Source organism: Nannospalax galili, unplaced genomic scaffold (genome assembly GCF_000622305.1).
Source record: "Nannospalax galili isolate Female #2095 unplaced genomic scaffold, S.galili_v1.0 scaffold101, whole genome shotgun sequence".
NCBI lineage: Eukaryota > Metazoa > Chordata > Mammalia > Rodentia > Spalacidae > Nannospalax > Nannospalax galili.
In genome coordinates this window covers 62,508-77,646 of record NW_008345700.1, presented here as the reverse complement: position 1 = coordinate 77,646, position 15,139 = coordinate 62,508, and the positions used below count along the sequence as shown (strand labels likewise).

The 15,139-nt window shown below is 47.5% G+C and overlaps 1 protein-coding gene across 8 annotated transcripts in view; it reads left to right on the top strand.

The window, feature by feature from the left end:
* Positions 1–8,486, top strand: part of Gak (cyclin G associated kinase) — a 70,870-nt gene extending 62,384 nt beyond the window's left edge. For 6 of the 8 annotated variants that reach the window (XM_017800284.2, XM_029567664.1, XM_008841787.3 and 3 more), the window contains 4 exons: positions 5,913–6,125; positions 6,412–6,557; positions 7,599–7,775; positions 7,959–8,485. In XM_017800284.2, coding sequence (XP_017655773.1) covers positions 5,913–6,125; positions 6,412–6,557; positions 7,599–7,775; positions 7,959–8,060 — 638 coding nt within the window. In that variant the 3' untranslated portion in view covers positions 8,061–8,485. Of the gene's footprint in view, positions 1–5,912; positions 6,126–6,411; positions 6,558–7,598; positions 7,776–7,958 lie in introns of all 8 variants that reach the window. The other 2 variants (XM_008841783.2, XM_008841784.3) reach the window with 2 other exon arrangements.
* The last annotated feature ends 6,653 nt before the right edge of the window (positions 8,487–15,139 follow it).

The window sequence follows — 15,139 nt, the reverse complement described above, 5'->3', positions numbered from 1 at the left end:
TTGTCCTCTAGCGTGCCTTTGGTGTTCCCCTCCCCTTAGTTGCCACCCTTTTTTTTTTGTAAGGCTTGCTAGTGGTGTCCTTTTTTTCCATTGTGTTTTCTTCTTTTTTGGGTATTTGTTTTTTTTTTTTTTTTTTTTTTTTTTGAGATAGGATCTTACTATCTAGCCCTAGCTGACCTGGAACTCACTATGTAGATCAAGCTGGCCTTAAACTCACAGAATCTGCCTATCTCTACCTCCCAGATACTGGGATTAAAGGCACACGCTACCATGCCTAGCTCTGGTGTGTTAAGTATTGTTTTTTCATCCCCCCCCACCAGATTTCTCTGTATTTCTGGGATTTCCCTAGGGGGTTTTGCTTTTGTTGTTCCTGTCCTTGTGTGGACTTGGGGCAAGTGTCCTGAGCCACAAGGTGGGGCTGTAGGCATCTCCTTAGGGAAAGTGTGTGTCTCCTGAGAGGTAAAGGGATCTCTCAGAATCAGGTTACCTTGTCTCTGGACACTGGGAAAATAGCATTCCTAAAAGAAAGCCAGCCTGAGAACTCAGCAAGCCTAAGCCCTCACCAAGAGGGCTACTTGGTTGTCCTTGGCTGTCCTTGGTAGTACAGAGTGCAGATTCCTTGCATACAATCTTGAACCTCTACCAGGACAAAAGAATTGAAATCACAGTATGCTCTGGCCATCAGAAAAATCGAACTGAAAATCAGTAATGGTGAGAATACAGAGGAAAATAGCACTTTAAATGGCACATGTGTCCGAGGGGAGGCCCAGGAAACAGCAGTGTACTGAACTTAGTGAAACTCATTGTATCACAGAGGGACCTAGGACACACTGCTGAAGAGTATTCGAGGACATTCAGCATTTATCTGCTTTAGAAAAGATGAACAGTGTCATCAGCCAGTAAGTGGTACCTCAGGAGCTTGAAAAAGAAGAGCATTGGCACTGGAGAGATGACTCAGCAGTTAAGAGCACTTCCTGTTCTTCCAGAGGACCTGGGTTTAGTTCCCAGCACCCACATGGTGGCTGACAGCCATCCGTAACTTCAGTTCCAGGTCATCCGATGCCCTCTTTTGGCCTCTGCAGGCACTGTGTACACAGAGTACATGTATATACATGTAAATAAAACTTCCACATAAAATATAAATAATTTTTTTTAATGTGAAAAGGAAGAGCAAAATCCAAAGCAAGCATAAAGAAGGAAGAATTTTTTTTTTTTTAAATAAATGAAATAGGAACTAGGGATGTATCTTGGTTGGCATAGTACTTGCCTAGCATGTATAAGCCCTGTATCAAAACTCTAGCACCGGGGCTGGAGAGATGGCTCAGCGGTTAAGAACACTGACTGTTCTTGCAGAAGACCCATGTTCAAATCCCAGCCTCCACACGATAGCTAACAACTGTCCATAACTCCAGTTCCAGGGGATCCGACAGCCTCTTCTGTCCTCCACACGCATTGCACGACATGGTGCACTTACCTACATGCAGGCATAACATTCATACACATAAAATAAAAATAATAAAAATTTTAAAAAGATCTTTTAAAAAAAAAAGCAAAACTCTAGGACCAAATAAACCAGATGTAATGGCACATATCTGTGATATCAACACTTGGAAGTAGAGGTAAGAAGATCAGAGAAGTTCAAATTTGTCTTTGGCTACTTAAGGGAGTTAGAGGCCAGCCTGGACTACATGAGACAACAAAATTAATGAAATGAAAAACTCTTTCTTTGAAAACATTGGTAAAATTGATAGACCTCCACTATGACTGACCAAGTCAATAGTGTCAGGAATGATCAGGAGACATCGAGAATGTCTGGAAGGTGGTGATGGAATAAAGGCAAGTTCTAGGAAGTTGGCAGCATCAAGACAGGCAAGTGTCTCACAGGCAGCTACTGCCACACTCCCAGCATCAAGCACAGTGCTTGGATGATGTGGTGGTATGAGTGAGAGGTGTCCCCCAGAGGCTCACGTATTTGAACACTTGGTCAATTGGTGATGCTATTCGGGGAGATTTAGGAGGTGTGGCCTTGCTAAAGGAAGCATGTCACTGGAAGTGGGCTTTGAGAGTTCATAGCCACGTCCCATTTAGAGTTTGTCTCTGCTTCCTGTCCCTGCTGGACAATGTGAGCCCTCAGCTTTTGCTCCCTCCACCTCTGTCAGCACGCCTCCCTACCATGATGGACTCTCATCCCTCTGGAACTGGAAGCCAAATAAACTCTTCCTTCTGTAAGTTGCCTTGGTCATAGTGTTTCATCACAGCAACTAATCATAACTAATATAGATGATTTGTTACTGTGAAGAATGAATTCATGATAAACTCCTCAGAGAAAGGGGTTCACTGGAGAATTTTACCAAATGTTTCGAGATTACCAATTCTACACAGTCTCCTAGAAAGCTAGGACTGGAGAGTGGCTCAGTGGTTAAGAGCACTGGCTGCTTTTGCAGAGGACCTGGGTTTGATTCCTAGCACCTGCATTGCACAACACAGGTGCACTTACTTACATGCAGGTAATACACTGATATACATAAAACAAAAATAATACATAAAATATTTTTATATATATAAAATAATACATTAAAATTTTTAAAAATATTTTATGTATTTTTATTTTATGTGTATGAGCGTTATGCCTTCATGTAGCTAAGTGCACCTGTGTCGTGCAATGCCCATGGAGAACAGAAGAAGCTATCGGATCCCCCGGAACTAGAGTTACGGACAGTTGTTAGTTGCCATGTGGGTGCTGGGATTCTAACCTGGGTCTTCTGCAAGAACAGTCAGTGTTCATAAACAGTACATAATTTTTTTTTTCTGTCTTTTTGAAGTAGGGTCTCCCTGTAGCCCCAGCTGTCCTGGAACTCTCTATGTAGACCAGGCTGGCCTTGAACTCACGGAGATCCCCCTGCCTCTGTCTCCCAAGTGCTGGGACTACATGCGTGCACCACCACGCCCGGCTATAAACAGTACATAAAATATTTTTAATACAAGAAAACTGGAAGAAAAGGAACTGACTTTACAAAGTGCAAGTGCCAAGTCAGACCTCCAAGCCAGTCTCCTCAAGGACAAACATGGACACGCACACAAACATGAGGGCACACAGTTTGTCAGTGCATGAAAAGGTGACGGCCACCATCCAGTGGGACTAATTCCAGAAGTGCAAGATTGATTCACTTTTCCAAATTCAATGAGTGACATCTACCGTGTTCATCGGCCAGAGACCAACGATGTTTTCTTACCAGTGCTGCTGAAAGGGCAGCTGACATGTTGTCAGCAAATGAGGAGGGGCTGTCAGCAGAGCAGACATAGAAACCAGAGCTGATGTTGTGGCGAACTGGGAAGGACCTAAGTCCTTTGAAGCCAGGAACAAGGCAGATGTCCCTGTGACATTCCACTTACTGGGAGACCGGCTTTCAACTTCAGGCAAGAAAAGGCAGTGGAAATTACACATGGTAGAAGGGAAAAAACTAAATTGCTCGTGTTTCTAGATGGTGCAATTGTTTATTAGATCTGAGGGACTCTATAAGCCTGTAAGAACTGTGTACTCAGTAAAGTAGCAAGACCTAAAATTGACACAAAAAAAAGTTTGTTGTGGTTTGGTTTACTAAGAACAGCCCAAGGAGACTAAAATGAAAAACAGCACCATTTATAATCACTTTGAAAAGAAGCTTTTAAGCCAGGTGTAGTGACTCATACTTATAATCCTAACAGGAAGCTAAGACAGGAAGATTAGGAGTTCAAGGCCAATCTCAGCAACATAGCAAGGCCTGAGTTACATGAGACCATGTTTCAAAACAACAGAAAAGGCTCTTTAAACTGTAAAACTTCAGGAAATACACAGTGACTGGGTGATAGAACCACAGTATAAACATGGCAGAAGCAGCAGAAGTTGACATTGACAGAGATGTCATGTGTTTGCAGAGCATGGGTGCCCCTTTGCCTTCTGCTGATTGATCTACTATAAGTTTAATGTTCTTCCTACCAAAGTTTCAGCAAGGATTTGTGTAAAATAGCTGAGCTCATTGTCACGTTTATTTGGAAAGGCAGGGCTGGAATGGTTGGTGCTTGTTGTAACAGAAGAATGTGGGAGAAGCTCTACCCTAGCTTTGAGGCACACTCTCTGGCTGCAGAAACCAAAACTGTGGTGTTGGCAAAGGGCCAGACACCCATCCATAGAAGAGAGGACCCAGACATAGACCCACACAAGGAAGACAAGTACAAAGGCTTGAGCAGATGGAGCTGGGAGCCACTGGAGACACACAGGCAAGAAAATGAGCCGCCACTGTACGTTGGTCCTTACAGTCCATTATAAGCAGATTGTAAGGCAGAGCTACATCGCTAGCAAGTGGGCATAGATCTGAGGCCTCCAACTGTGGGAAGACAGCAAAATGTGGAGAGGAAGCATTTTCAAAATAATTTGACAAAGGACTCCTATCCTAGAACATTTAATTGTAGTAAAAGAAAACAAGACAGAAGGCAATCCAGTGAAGAAATGGGAAGAAACATGAAGGGGTTCTATCATCAGTGATGCTCGAATGCTAATAGGCATATGAGATGGTGTTGCATCACCAGCTCCTGGAAGATGTAGGTAGCAGGCATGCACTGCACATAGCACTAAGAATCAGAAACTGGGTTTCTTCCACATCAGCAGGGATGTGAACTGACTACTCTTGGTCAGTTTCTTATAAAAGTAAACAATACAGACATCATGGAACTCCGGAGTTTATCCCAGACAGAAGAGCTTACATTTGTACAAAAAGCATAAATACTCAAACAAGTGTTCATAGAAGAGTCGTTTGTAATAGCCAGACAATAGACTTTGTACAGATGTCCGTCTGTGGATGAAAGTTGAGCAGACAGTGGTCTCTTCCAGACCATGAAATGTTCCTTGGCAATAAAAAGGAACAGCCCAAATGGGCATCATCCTGGGTGGGAAGAGCAGTTGCACAGATCACCCACTGTTGGCTCCATTTCTAGAATATTCTTGGCACAACAAAACTGTGGAAGGATAGATGATACCTAAAGCTGTGGTCCATGTGGGAATGTCCATGTGGTCAGTCAAACTCATACTGTGTATGCACTTCTAAACAGGCTGAGGTCACTGACCATCTCATGGTTCACTAAGGTTGTTAGGGGCCGATCTTAGTTTCTTTTCCTGTTGCTACGATAAAACTGACAAAAGCAACATGAGGAAGAAAGGGTTTAAGCCTCACAGTTCATGGTACAGTCCATCATGGCAAGGAAGTCAGGACAGCAGGAACTTCAACCATCTGGTCACATTGCATCTACAATCAGGAAACAAGAATGCTTGCTAGTGCTCAGATTACCTTCTCTATTCCGTACAGCCCAGGATCCCAATCTCAAGGAATTGGACCCACCCTCAATTAAGATGGGTCTTCCCTCATCAATTAGTGTAATCAGAGGCCCTCCGCTCACCCCCTTTAGGTATGTCCAGAGGCTTATCTCCCAGGTGATTCTAGGTTCTGTCAAGTTGACAACATCAGCCATCACAGAGGGACATCAGGCTAGGGACAGAGTGTGAAAGTGCTCTGGACTTATTTTTGTAGCTTCTTTGATTCCAGTTCACAAAAAAATTAAAGAATGAGCCATACATTTCAGAGGTTTTGTGAGGCAGTGGCTCTCAGACCACTCTGCAGATGAGGACACTAGGCCCTTATGAATTTTGATGTAGGGTGTCCTACATATAAAGACTTGGTCCAGAATGTGCTTGGGCAACATAGCATTTGTGTGTCCCTGGCTGTTCAAGTCCTTGGTACCTATTAAATAGAAGGCCTACTGATTGACAACCAGTTTTGTTTGTGAGTGTATGTCCCAGCAATATAGCATCCTCAGCCCCAGAAGCAGCAGCTACTCATTTGGCTGAGTGGTTGCAAGTGCCCTGTGATCTGTCTCTTTAGGCCCACCTGCTGTACTTCCTGCAGGGGGCTTCGTTCCCACATCAGCCACCACTCCCAAAGGCAGCAACACCTGGCAGACAAGTCGTGCCACAGCCCCGGGAACCTCATGGACCCCCCAGGCCAAGCCAGCACCGAGAGCCTCTGCACAGCCAAGGCCTCACTTCAGTGTGATTGGGGGCCGAGAGGAGAGGGGCATCCGTGCACCCAGCTTTGGTGAGTCCTACATCTACCTTCTGGTTCCTCCCCTCAGAGTCCAGCCACATCAGCTGTATGTTGCTTACCAAGGCTGCCCCATCCCTGCCCCCCAAGGCTGGGATGTCTGCTGGTCTTCTCAAGGCCTTCCTGCAGTCTCAATGGCCTTTAACAGGTGGCCCTGAGGCCATGTTTTCCTTCTTTCTTGTCCAGGTATCAGGCAGAGGTCATACCTAGGAAGCAGGTTTGTAACTGGGTAGAGCAAAAAGGGCCAGTGTCTCTATAAAAAGTATTTATTCTTCCCCAGCCCAAAAGCCAAAGGTCTCAGAGAATGATTTTGAAGATCTACTGCCTAATCAAGGCTTCTCCAAGTCTGACAAGAAGGGGCCAAAGACCATGGCAGAGATGCGGAAGCAGGACCTTGCCAGAGATACAGACCCGCTCAAGTTGAAGGTGGGCACCCCAAGGCACACTCTGTGCAGACTAATGTCTCCAGACAGAGACTGTCGATGTGGATGGACCTGACACCCTAGAGGCCCCTGGGACAGGGCAGCACCAGACCTCCATGTAGCTGTACTGAGCAACTGGCACTGCGCTTAGTGTTTGCATCTGAAAGTGCTCCTTATGGCACTGGGGATCAGGAAGGGATGCAGGCACCACACAGTGCTTCTGATGCTCTGGATATGCCTGACCTTTGCCTTGAATGGGAAGAAGGGCATGGCTCAGACTCTGTACCCATCAGAACCAAGAAAGTTTCATCTGAATCTGACAAGGACAGCAATTTGCTTGGGTTTTAGTCCTGACACGTGGAGATCACTGTGGAATGAGAGGGATGTCAGCATGGCGTAGTGGTCAAGCTGTCCCACTGTGGAACTTAGATGTGTCTCTATTTGTAAGTTTGTGTCATCTCTTTGGATCACTGTGTAGCCATGCCCTTAGGGGTCTACCTGGCAGGTCTCCAGGGACCTGCTTGTTCCCTCTGGACTTTGCACCCGTGCCTAGGATGGGAAGCTGTGCTCAGAGATTAGGGTTTTGTCTTTGTATTTGGCTGAGATGGGCCTCTCAGTTTTGTCTATGGTACCTTCTATCCACAGGGTGCTGAGGCTTGAGCTGCCTGGTCTATGTGGCCTGGGGTGGGCCCAGTGCTGGAATGGCAAGGGCTTGTTGGGGTCCATCTGGGTGGAGGGGCAGGAGGTAGGGCCATGGCTGCCTTGGACTTCAGTAGGGGAAAGCAGAGAGTCACAAACTGTCTTCAAGGGGCCTGTATAGAAGCTTGCTTCACAGGCCTGCAGGTGGCAGCTTCTCATGAGAACCAGGACCATTGAGGTGACCTGTATTTTCCCTCCAGCACCTGAACCTCCCTCAGCACTTCCTGTGCTGCTCATCTCAATTCCTACCACCCACCATACACACCCCAGCATAGCGGGGAAGAGGACTCCCAAATTACAGATCCTTCCTGTGTCTCAGGTTCAGTGTACATTGGTGTCTCTGCAGCTTCTGGACTGGATTGAAGGCAAGGAGAGGAACATACGTGCACTACTGTCCACATTGCATACGGTGCTATGGGATGGGGAGAGCCGCTGGACACCCCTAAGTATGGCTGACCTGGTCACTCCAGAGCAGGTGAAGAAGCAGTATCGCCGGGCCGTATTGGTTGTGCATCCCGACAAGGTAAGTGTATGGAGGGGCAGCCCAGAGGCCGCCAGGCCTGGAGTTTCTAGGCCCCATGCTGGTGGTTGGGTTGGCCCTGCCTGCCCTATCCACTAGGGGCCTTTTGCCTGCTGGTGGTGTCACGTGATGCTGGTGGGAATGCAGGCAGGATGATCAGGCTGGCTCTTACCCCATTGCCCACAGGCCACAGGGCAGCCATATGAACAGTATGCCAAGATGATCTTCATGGAGCTGAATGATGCATGGTCTGAGTTTGAGAACCAAGGCTCTCGGCCGCTCTTCTGAGGCCTGTGATGGCCGTGGCTGCACGAGCCCAAACGCTACCGGCCTGATCGTGAGGTACCTACAAGTCCATAAGAGGTGTGACAAGTGACATGGCCCCAAGGGCCTGGACCATCTATGCCCAGTCATCCCTTCATTCATGTTGGACAATTGCCAATCCATGGCTGGGCGAGAAATCATTCCACAGCTTTGATGTTTTGTTGTTTTGTTTTTCTTTTCCTTGTCCCAGAGGAAAAATAATTGACTTATGCCTCTTCCACAGCTGTCAGTTTGTGATTTACGTGGTGTCTGGTGGCTGTCACCTCTTGAGTGGCACCTGTCGCTGGCACTGCTAGTGTCATTTTTCCAAATCTGGGTGTGTGTCCATATCCCACTCTGTGATCAGTCTGCCAATCATCTGTACATAATTAAACTATTTTCTGATGACTGTTATGGTCTCTAGCTTGGATACCACTCCTCACCTGGCACCTAGTAACCTGTTTGTTCCTCAGTTTCTTACCCGTTATGGATTGTAGGATCTTGAAGTTGACTTGCAATTGATTGCAAAGACCACTGTGGGCAGCATTGACACCATCTTCACACTTGAGCACGTTGCTAAAGGAAGGTTTTTGAGACAGGCTAGAAAGTAGCCTGGGACGTGGCATTGACTCTCTCCTGGGGCTGGACCTTACATAGCCTTCCCCCATGCTGCTGCTCCTCGCTTGGCTCAGCTACAATCCTTGGGGGTGCCAGGACCCTTCCATGCGCCAGAGGTTGCAAAGTTGGGTCGTGTTGCTCTCAGACAGCTGTTTTGCTGCCTAGATCGGAGACTCTAGGGCAAGTCACTTGCAGCAAAAAGGCTAAGGTGAGTGTGAGCAGAGTGTTGGAACCTGTCACTGCAGCCAAGACATAGCTGTCAGGCAGATGCCTTGATGATGCACTCTGGACTGGCTGTCCACGATCACAGTGCAGTGTGTGGGGCACTGTTTCAGAACAACCCAGCTCAGTATCTTGAGGACTGGCCTCAGAGTGCTGGGAAGCCAAATGTCTAAGGAATGGCCCCAGGGTACTGGGAGGTCAGAGGCAGGCAGGTCGGCAGCTGGAACTGCAGTGCTGCTGTTGGAGGTAGCAAGACCTACAGACCCCCAGAATATATTACTGGTTAGGAAAAACAAAACTGACTCCAAGTCAAATGTCCTTCATGTTTCTTAGTGAATGTCGGATTTGGGTACATTGCTATTGCCAGGGTCTGATTGCAAACTGATTGCATAACACTGATGGTTTGTTGTTTATAGTTTCTTGGCAAAATGTGTAGGGAAAGCCAGCCAGGGTCACTTGGGCAGTCATGATGACTGCACTGCGCCACGAATGCAGTTGTGTCAAGCCGAATCTGTATAGACACTGAGCTCAGAGTCCATGTATTCCCCTTCTGCCTTCAAGGCTGAGGTCCCTCTGCCCCATGTCCTGGATCTGGGCAGGACCAGGGCAAGACTCTGCACTTACCAGGGAATTCATAACAGTTTCTTCAGCTGCCGTGGGTGTATAGACTTCACACAGGGCTTTCAGACTGCAACTTTTTTTTGTGTGTGTATATCTTTTTTTTAATTTTTATTTTATGTGTATGTGTGTATTGCCTGCATGTAGGTAAGTGCACCCATGTTGTGCAGTGCCGTGGAGGTCAGAAGAGGGCTTTGGATTCCCCTGGAACTGGAGTCAAGGACAGTTTGTAGCTGCCATGTGGGTGCTGGGAATCGAGCCTGGGTCCTCTGCAAGAGCAGTCAGTGCTGTTAACTGCTGAGCTGCCTCTCCAGCCCCTAGACTACAACTTCTGAATGGTGACTGATTACAGCCAGATCTGACTCCCTCAGGGACCTGAGGAGTCATCTCACTGACAGGCCACTTGCTACCTCTCTGTGTGACCTTTATCTTGAATCATCAAGGAAGGCAACGGCCCCTTGATTTCAGTAGCAGATGAGTATGGAAGAGAATTTGGCAGGCCCTGGGTTACATGTTGTCTTAGGCACATTTGGCCTGGCACCTCAGACCCACCTGCTCCCAGACCTACGCACTGCTATTGATTTGCAAGGGGCGGGGAGCACATGTAGGGCTGGGCTGACGAAGCAAGAACAGACAAGAGGTGGTAAGGTGGCTGCTGGTCGATGCCGACTGTAGGGTCTGGCCTCTCAGGGTAGGGGCCTGAGGAGGGACTACTCTCTGCCAGTCTAGTGGCCTGGGAATGGTCACGGGTTAGACATAGTGGCCAGGGAGAGCACACCCCACTGAGTAAACATGGATGATGTCAAAGAGCATGCTCACTATGGGGATTGTCTCGTCTCCATGAGCTGCCCTGTCTCAGGTCTGTCATGTCACCTTCGTGAATCTCTTCGTGAATCTGCTGCAGAGGATGATGTCACCCTCTGACCTGTGGTCATTGCAGGTGGGACAGGAAAGGTGGAGGCCAGGCCCTAGGGCAAGTAGCAGACCCAGGAGAATGATGCTGGGCATCGTAGGCATCACTACCAGTGTGGGTGCCAAGAAGGCCTGACTGAAGTTTGGGAAGATAGGAGTTTGCCATCCCTGCCCTGAATACCCGTGGTGGCCCTGGTTCTGTAGCTACTTCAGTTGGTGCTCAGAGTCCTGACCGCGGCACCTGGGCCCTTGCCGCTCGGCCTATCCAAACACAGGCCCAGAACCTGTCAATGAGGCAGGGTCACCACCCACCCTTGCCCCACAGATGATGCTTCACCCCTACCTCCTTTTCCTGCCCTGAAAGCTACAAGTCCCGTTCTGTCACTCCCTCTGTTTTCAGAGGATTATGACTCCCATTTGTTATGCATTGCTATTTTTAGTGTTCGGCTCTTTTAAAAAAATAATGAGCAGCCTGAATAAGTGCAGGGATTTTTCACATCAAAGCTGCTCTAGATTCCTGGCTCAGGACATGGTGGGGCTCAGGCAGACACTGTGGAGCCCCTTGACTCTGCTGGGGGCAGGTATCCAAACGAGGACTAGGTGCCATTCCAGACCTGTAGGCCAGGGTTTGTGGGCTCAGCCAGTGGGGAAGAAACAGTCTTCAGTAATGGGAAGAAGGTGGGTTTGGGGGCCCTTGGAGCCACAAGAGGATCAGACTAATCAGGCGTTGTGTCCATCTGCCCGTCTGCCCCCCAACATGTGAGATATTCCCAAACCCCCGTTACTGGGGGCCTGAATATTGGACCCCAGATCCCTCCCAACAGTTCAGTCTTGACATCTTCTCCCCTAAGGAAACCAAGTCTTAAACTGCTTGGCCCTTGCCCTTGGAAGTTCTCATAGTTGTAACTAAGAGCAGCAGGTCACCTACTGAGGCTACCAGAGGTTGCAGATGATGTGGTCACTGAGAATGGGGTCAGAAATACAGGAGAGGTCCTGACTGTAAGACAGGGAAGCCCTATCCAAGGGGACTGGCACACCAAAAATCTGGGCTTGTGCTATAGAAGCACCTGCATGTAGGAAAGGTACATACACGACACAAATCACAGCCCAGGCATCATGTTCTTGAAAATACCCCTGACAGTGTAATCCCCTACCCAATTGCTAGCCCAGCTGTGCTTTACTCTCTGGGTAGACAAGAGTATCTGGCCAGGCCTTAGCATATGACTAGGCAGAGCCAGTGGCCCCAATATCACTTGTAAGTACTCTTATAAGTGATAATTCCCTGTGTTTGGGAGAATGCTTTTAAGGCACCCATGGTATAGGTATGAGCTATCTTTCCCAATGGGTCTGTTCCAGTGACTCTAGGATGGAAAAGTGAGCAGGGAGCCAACTTGAACATATCCTGGGTGGGACAGTCTCAGAAAGTGGCTTGGAGTGTAGGGTTATCAGGAGCCACAAGGGTAGGGTAGGGTTTGTCCAGACTGACTGGTAACCTAGAGACAAAGAGATGATGCAGGTTAGCCCCACAGAGGCCTAGCAGCCCTTTGCCCTGGGAGCCCTTTGCCTCCCTATGCTTGAGACACCCCACACCCCAACCACTGACACACATCCTTGTGGAGCCTATGGCTCTAGCACCAGCAGTGGAGATGGCCAGGCACAGTCAGATTGGCCAGCAGCTGTGAGTGGGAATCTTGGGTGACAAATGCTCTGGTTGGTGGTTTGCCACTTCCCTCAACAAACAGTGCTTCAGGGACAGGGCCCAGAGGAGCCCTAATACCTCCCTAGTTCATGTCCAAATGGTAGAGTGGAAGGATGGGTGAGTCTCCCATGCTAAAGACAGTCTGGCTGTGTCTACCTTTTATAGCTGCCCTGCTGGGATTCAAGGAATCAACCTTCCTATGCGTGAGTTACTGCAAGGCTATCTCCATGGTACCAGGAGCATCACTGTAGTCTTGAGATTTGGGAAGAACAAATCAGATTGTCCTTACATCCCTCAGAAGGCAGCCCTGTGGTTTTGGTTCACATATAGCTACCACAGTTGTCCTCAGGCCCTTGGCTGGGACTCTGGAAGGTTCTACTCAGAACCCCTGGCCCAACCCTACCCTCAGGCCTGTCTACCCTGAGCTTGGCCCAGATGGCATGGGGTGTGATAACAGTTTCCAGGTAAGAGGTGTCACCCATGCTATGTGTCAGGCAGAGGGGGTAGGCTGCTGTCCTGGCCCCACCTGACATAGTCCAGACCCTGTGAAAATTCTATCCTGGGCTCAGCTTCATGCATTCCTTCATTTACCTGGAATTGCTTGAGCCTCATAGGAATTCTGATCTTGAGCCCACACACAGAGCCCAACAGAGGCCTTCTTTGGGGTGGGAGAAACCATGTTCTAGGAGCATCAAATGTGGGTTTTGGGTAGGCTGGGGCCCTAGTCCTCTTATTCTAAGGACACTGAGCAAGGGGCGAGGTGACTGGCTCTGCACAGCATATAGACTGAAGAAGCAAAGGGAAGTGATCAGAAAGGGAACTAGGTCCTCAGGAAAGACATGAAGAAGGCATTTGGGGATTCAGACCTTACCTGTTAGGGTTGAATGACGAAGGATACAAGGTTCTGGTCATATGGGGACTTCAAACCCTGAGCCACTCTCAGGAGTGTCATTCTGTATGTAAGAATCACTCCAAGGAAACAGCCTGTGGCAACTGTTACCAAAGGCTGGTGCATACCGCTGAGCCCATCCCACAGATATGGGTGGGGCTGGGGAACCTAAGCTCCAAGCCAGATCCTGAGCCCAATGGCCTCCCTGGGATGGGAAGGGGCCCCAAAGGAGCATAAGAGCTTCATTTCCATTTTCATGGCATTCTGGAAGTTTGGAGGAAGACTTGGGAACATTGCACCACTGGTCACTGTTGCTCCTGGTGGACTTTGATGTCAGCACTTCCTCAAAGCCGAACTCGACACATCTGTGCTACCACCTTGCCCTAGGTACTTCCAGACGTGCTGAACCAAGCAGAGGGATTACTAAGACTCGCTGCAAGCAGCACACCCTCATTCGACTGCTCATTAAACATGACCCCTACCACCACAGCAATTGTGGATACTGGGCATGTAAAAAAGCCAAAGCCAAACCTTCACTCCAGACTTGATGGAGTGATAGAATGACCAGCTTCCAGCCCACCCAGAAAAACAGAAAAATACCTGTTGTGGGAGGTTGAGCAACAGGCAGCATGGCAGGAGCTCCTCTGAGAAGAGACGTGAGGAACACCACAAACCGCTACAACTGTTGGGAGGTTGGACAGATCTGGTCAAGAGGGACTCCTAGAGAAAAACCCCAGAAATCTTGGTAGGCCCTCCAAGACACTGTTAAGTACAAAGATCTGCATTAGGACGTGAAACCCGTAAACTCAGGCAAAAAGATGAGAAAGTTGAGGCACTAGAAGCTGAACAGACCACAGAGTACACAAATGTCAGTATGTGGGTTTACACAGATGATCTTTGTGTGGCGGCGGGGGGAGGCAGGGGTGTTTTCATTGTTAACCCAGCCTGGCCTGGAACTCCTGGAGCCTTACCTCATTACAAGTATGCACCATCATGCTTGTCTTAAAACATTTTTAAAATAATTGTTAAAGTTAAAACAGTAAATGGTAAAATTTATGATGTATATAGAAATAAAATGTTACAAGCATCTCATACAGAGGGAGGAACAGCACGTGAGGCACGAAGGTTGGCAGACATGGGGAAAGTTCTGTAAAGTAAACCCACAGTGGAGTCCTTGGAAAACAAAACAAAAAGATGTACTAATCAAATCAGCAAAAACAGAATTCTGTAAGATAGTCAAACAATCAAAAAGATGTCAAGAGAAGAAAAACGAACAAAGAATAAATGGAAAGTCTTTTTAATCATTAAAAAAAATTTTAATAACTACATGATTAGAAGAAGCATTTCATTACAGCTTTAACATATTCAGTAACACTCCAGAGCAAGAGTACATCTCTTTCACAAGTGGCTGTAAGTTTCTAGGTTCACAGTTGAGTTAATACAGTTATACAATATTGAACTCAGTATATGACCTCTAAGACATAAAAGTGAATGAGTTTTTAACCTTTAAAAAAGATTTCCATTTCATTTTAGAATACATTGTTCCTTGCAGAAAGACTCATTGTTTTTGCTACTAACACTGAGATGTTGGCGCATGCATCTCTAATCTGTATGTATCTGATTATTACTAGTCATAATCGGTTGCACTTGGATCCTTGGTGCCTGTGTATGTCTATAAAGTCATCGGGTAGATTTCAATGGTAATGTTTATCACCTCTACTAACTAACATGATGTAAATTTCCATGCTTCCTCCTCAAATACAATTTTTTAAATTTGTTCATGTGTGTGTGTGTGTGTGTGTGTATCACACAGAACATCCCAAACCATCTTATTCAACTCTACACCCACTTCCCAGATGGCACCTCCCATAGCCTCCCTCCCTTGACTAGAGTCATTATACTCTGTCATCCCTAATACTTTCTGCTGTGGTGTCGGCACCCCCAGCCATTCCCCACTACTTGTCCATCCAGTGAATCTAGTCAGCCTATCTAGAGGTCTTTATTTTAGGAAGGCCTGCTGTTCTTCATGTAGCAGCAATCAGTTGTCATTATTCCTTTAGATAAAATTGGGGTCTGCTGTTCATTTTCCCAGTTTTATGCTGGGTT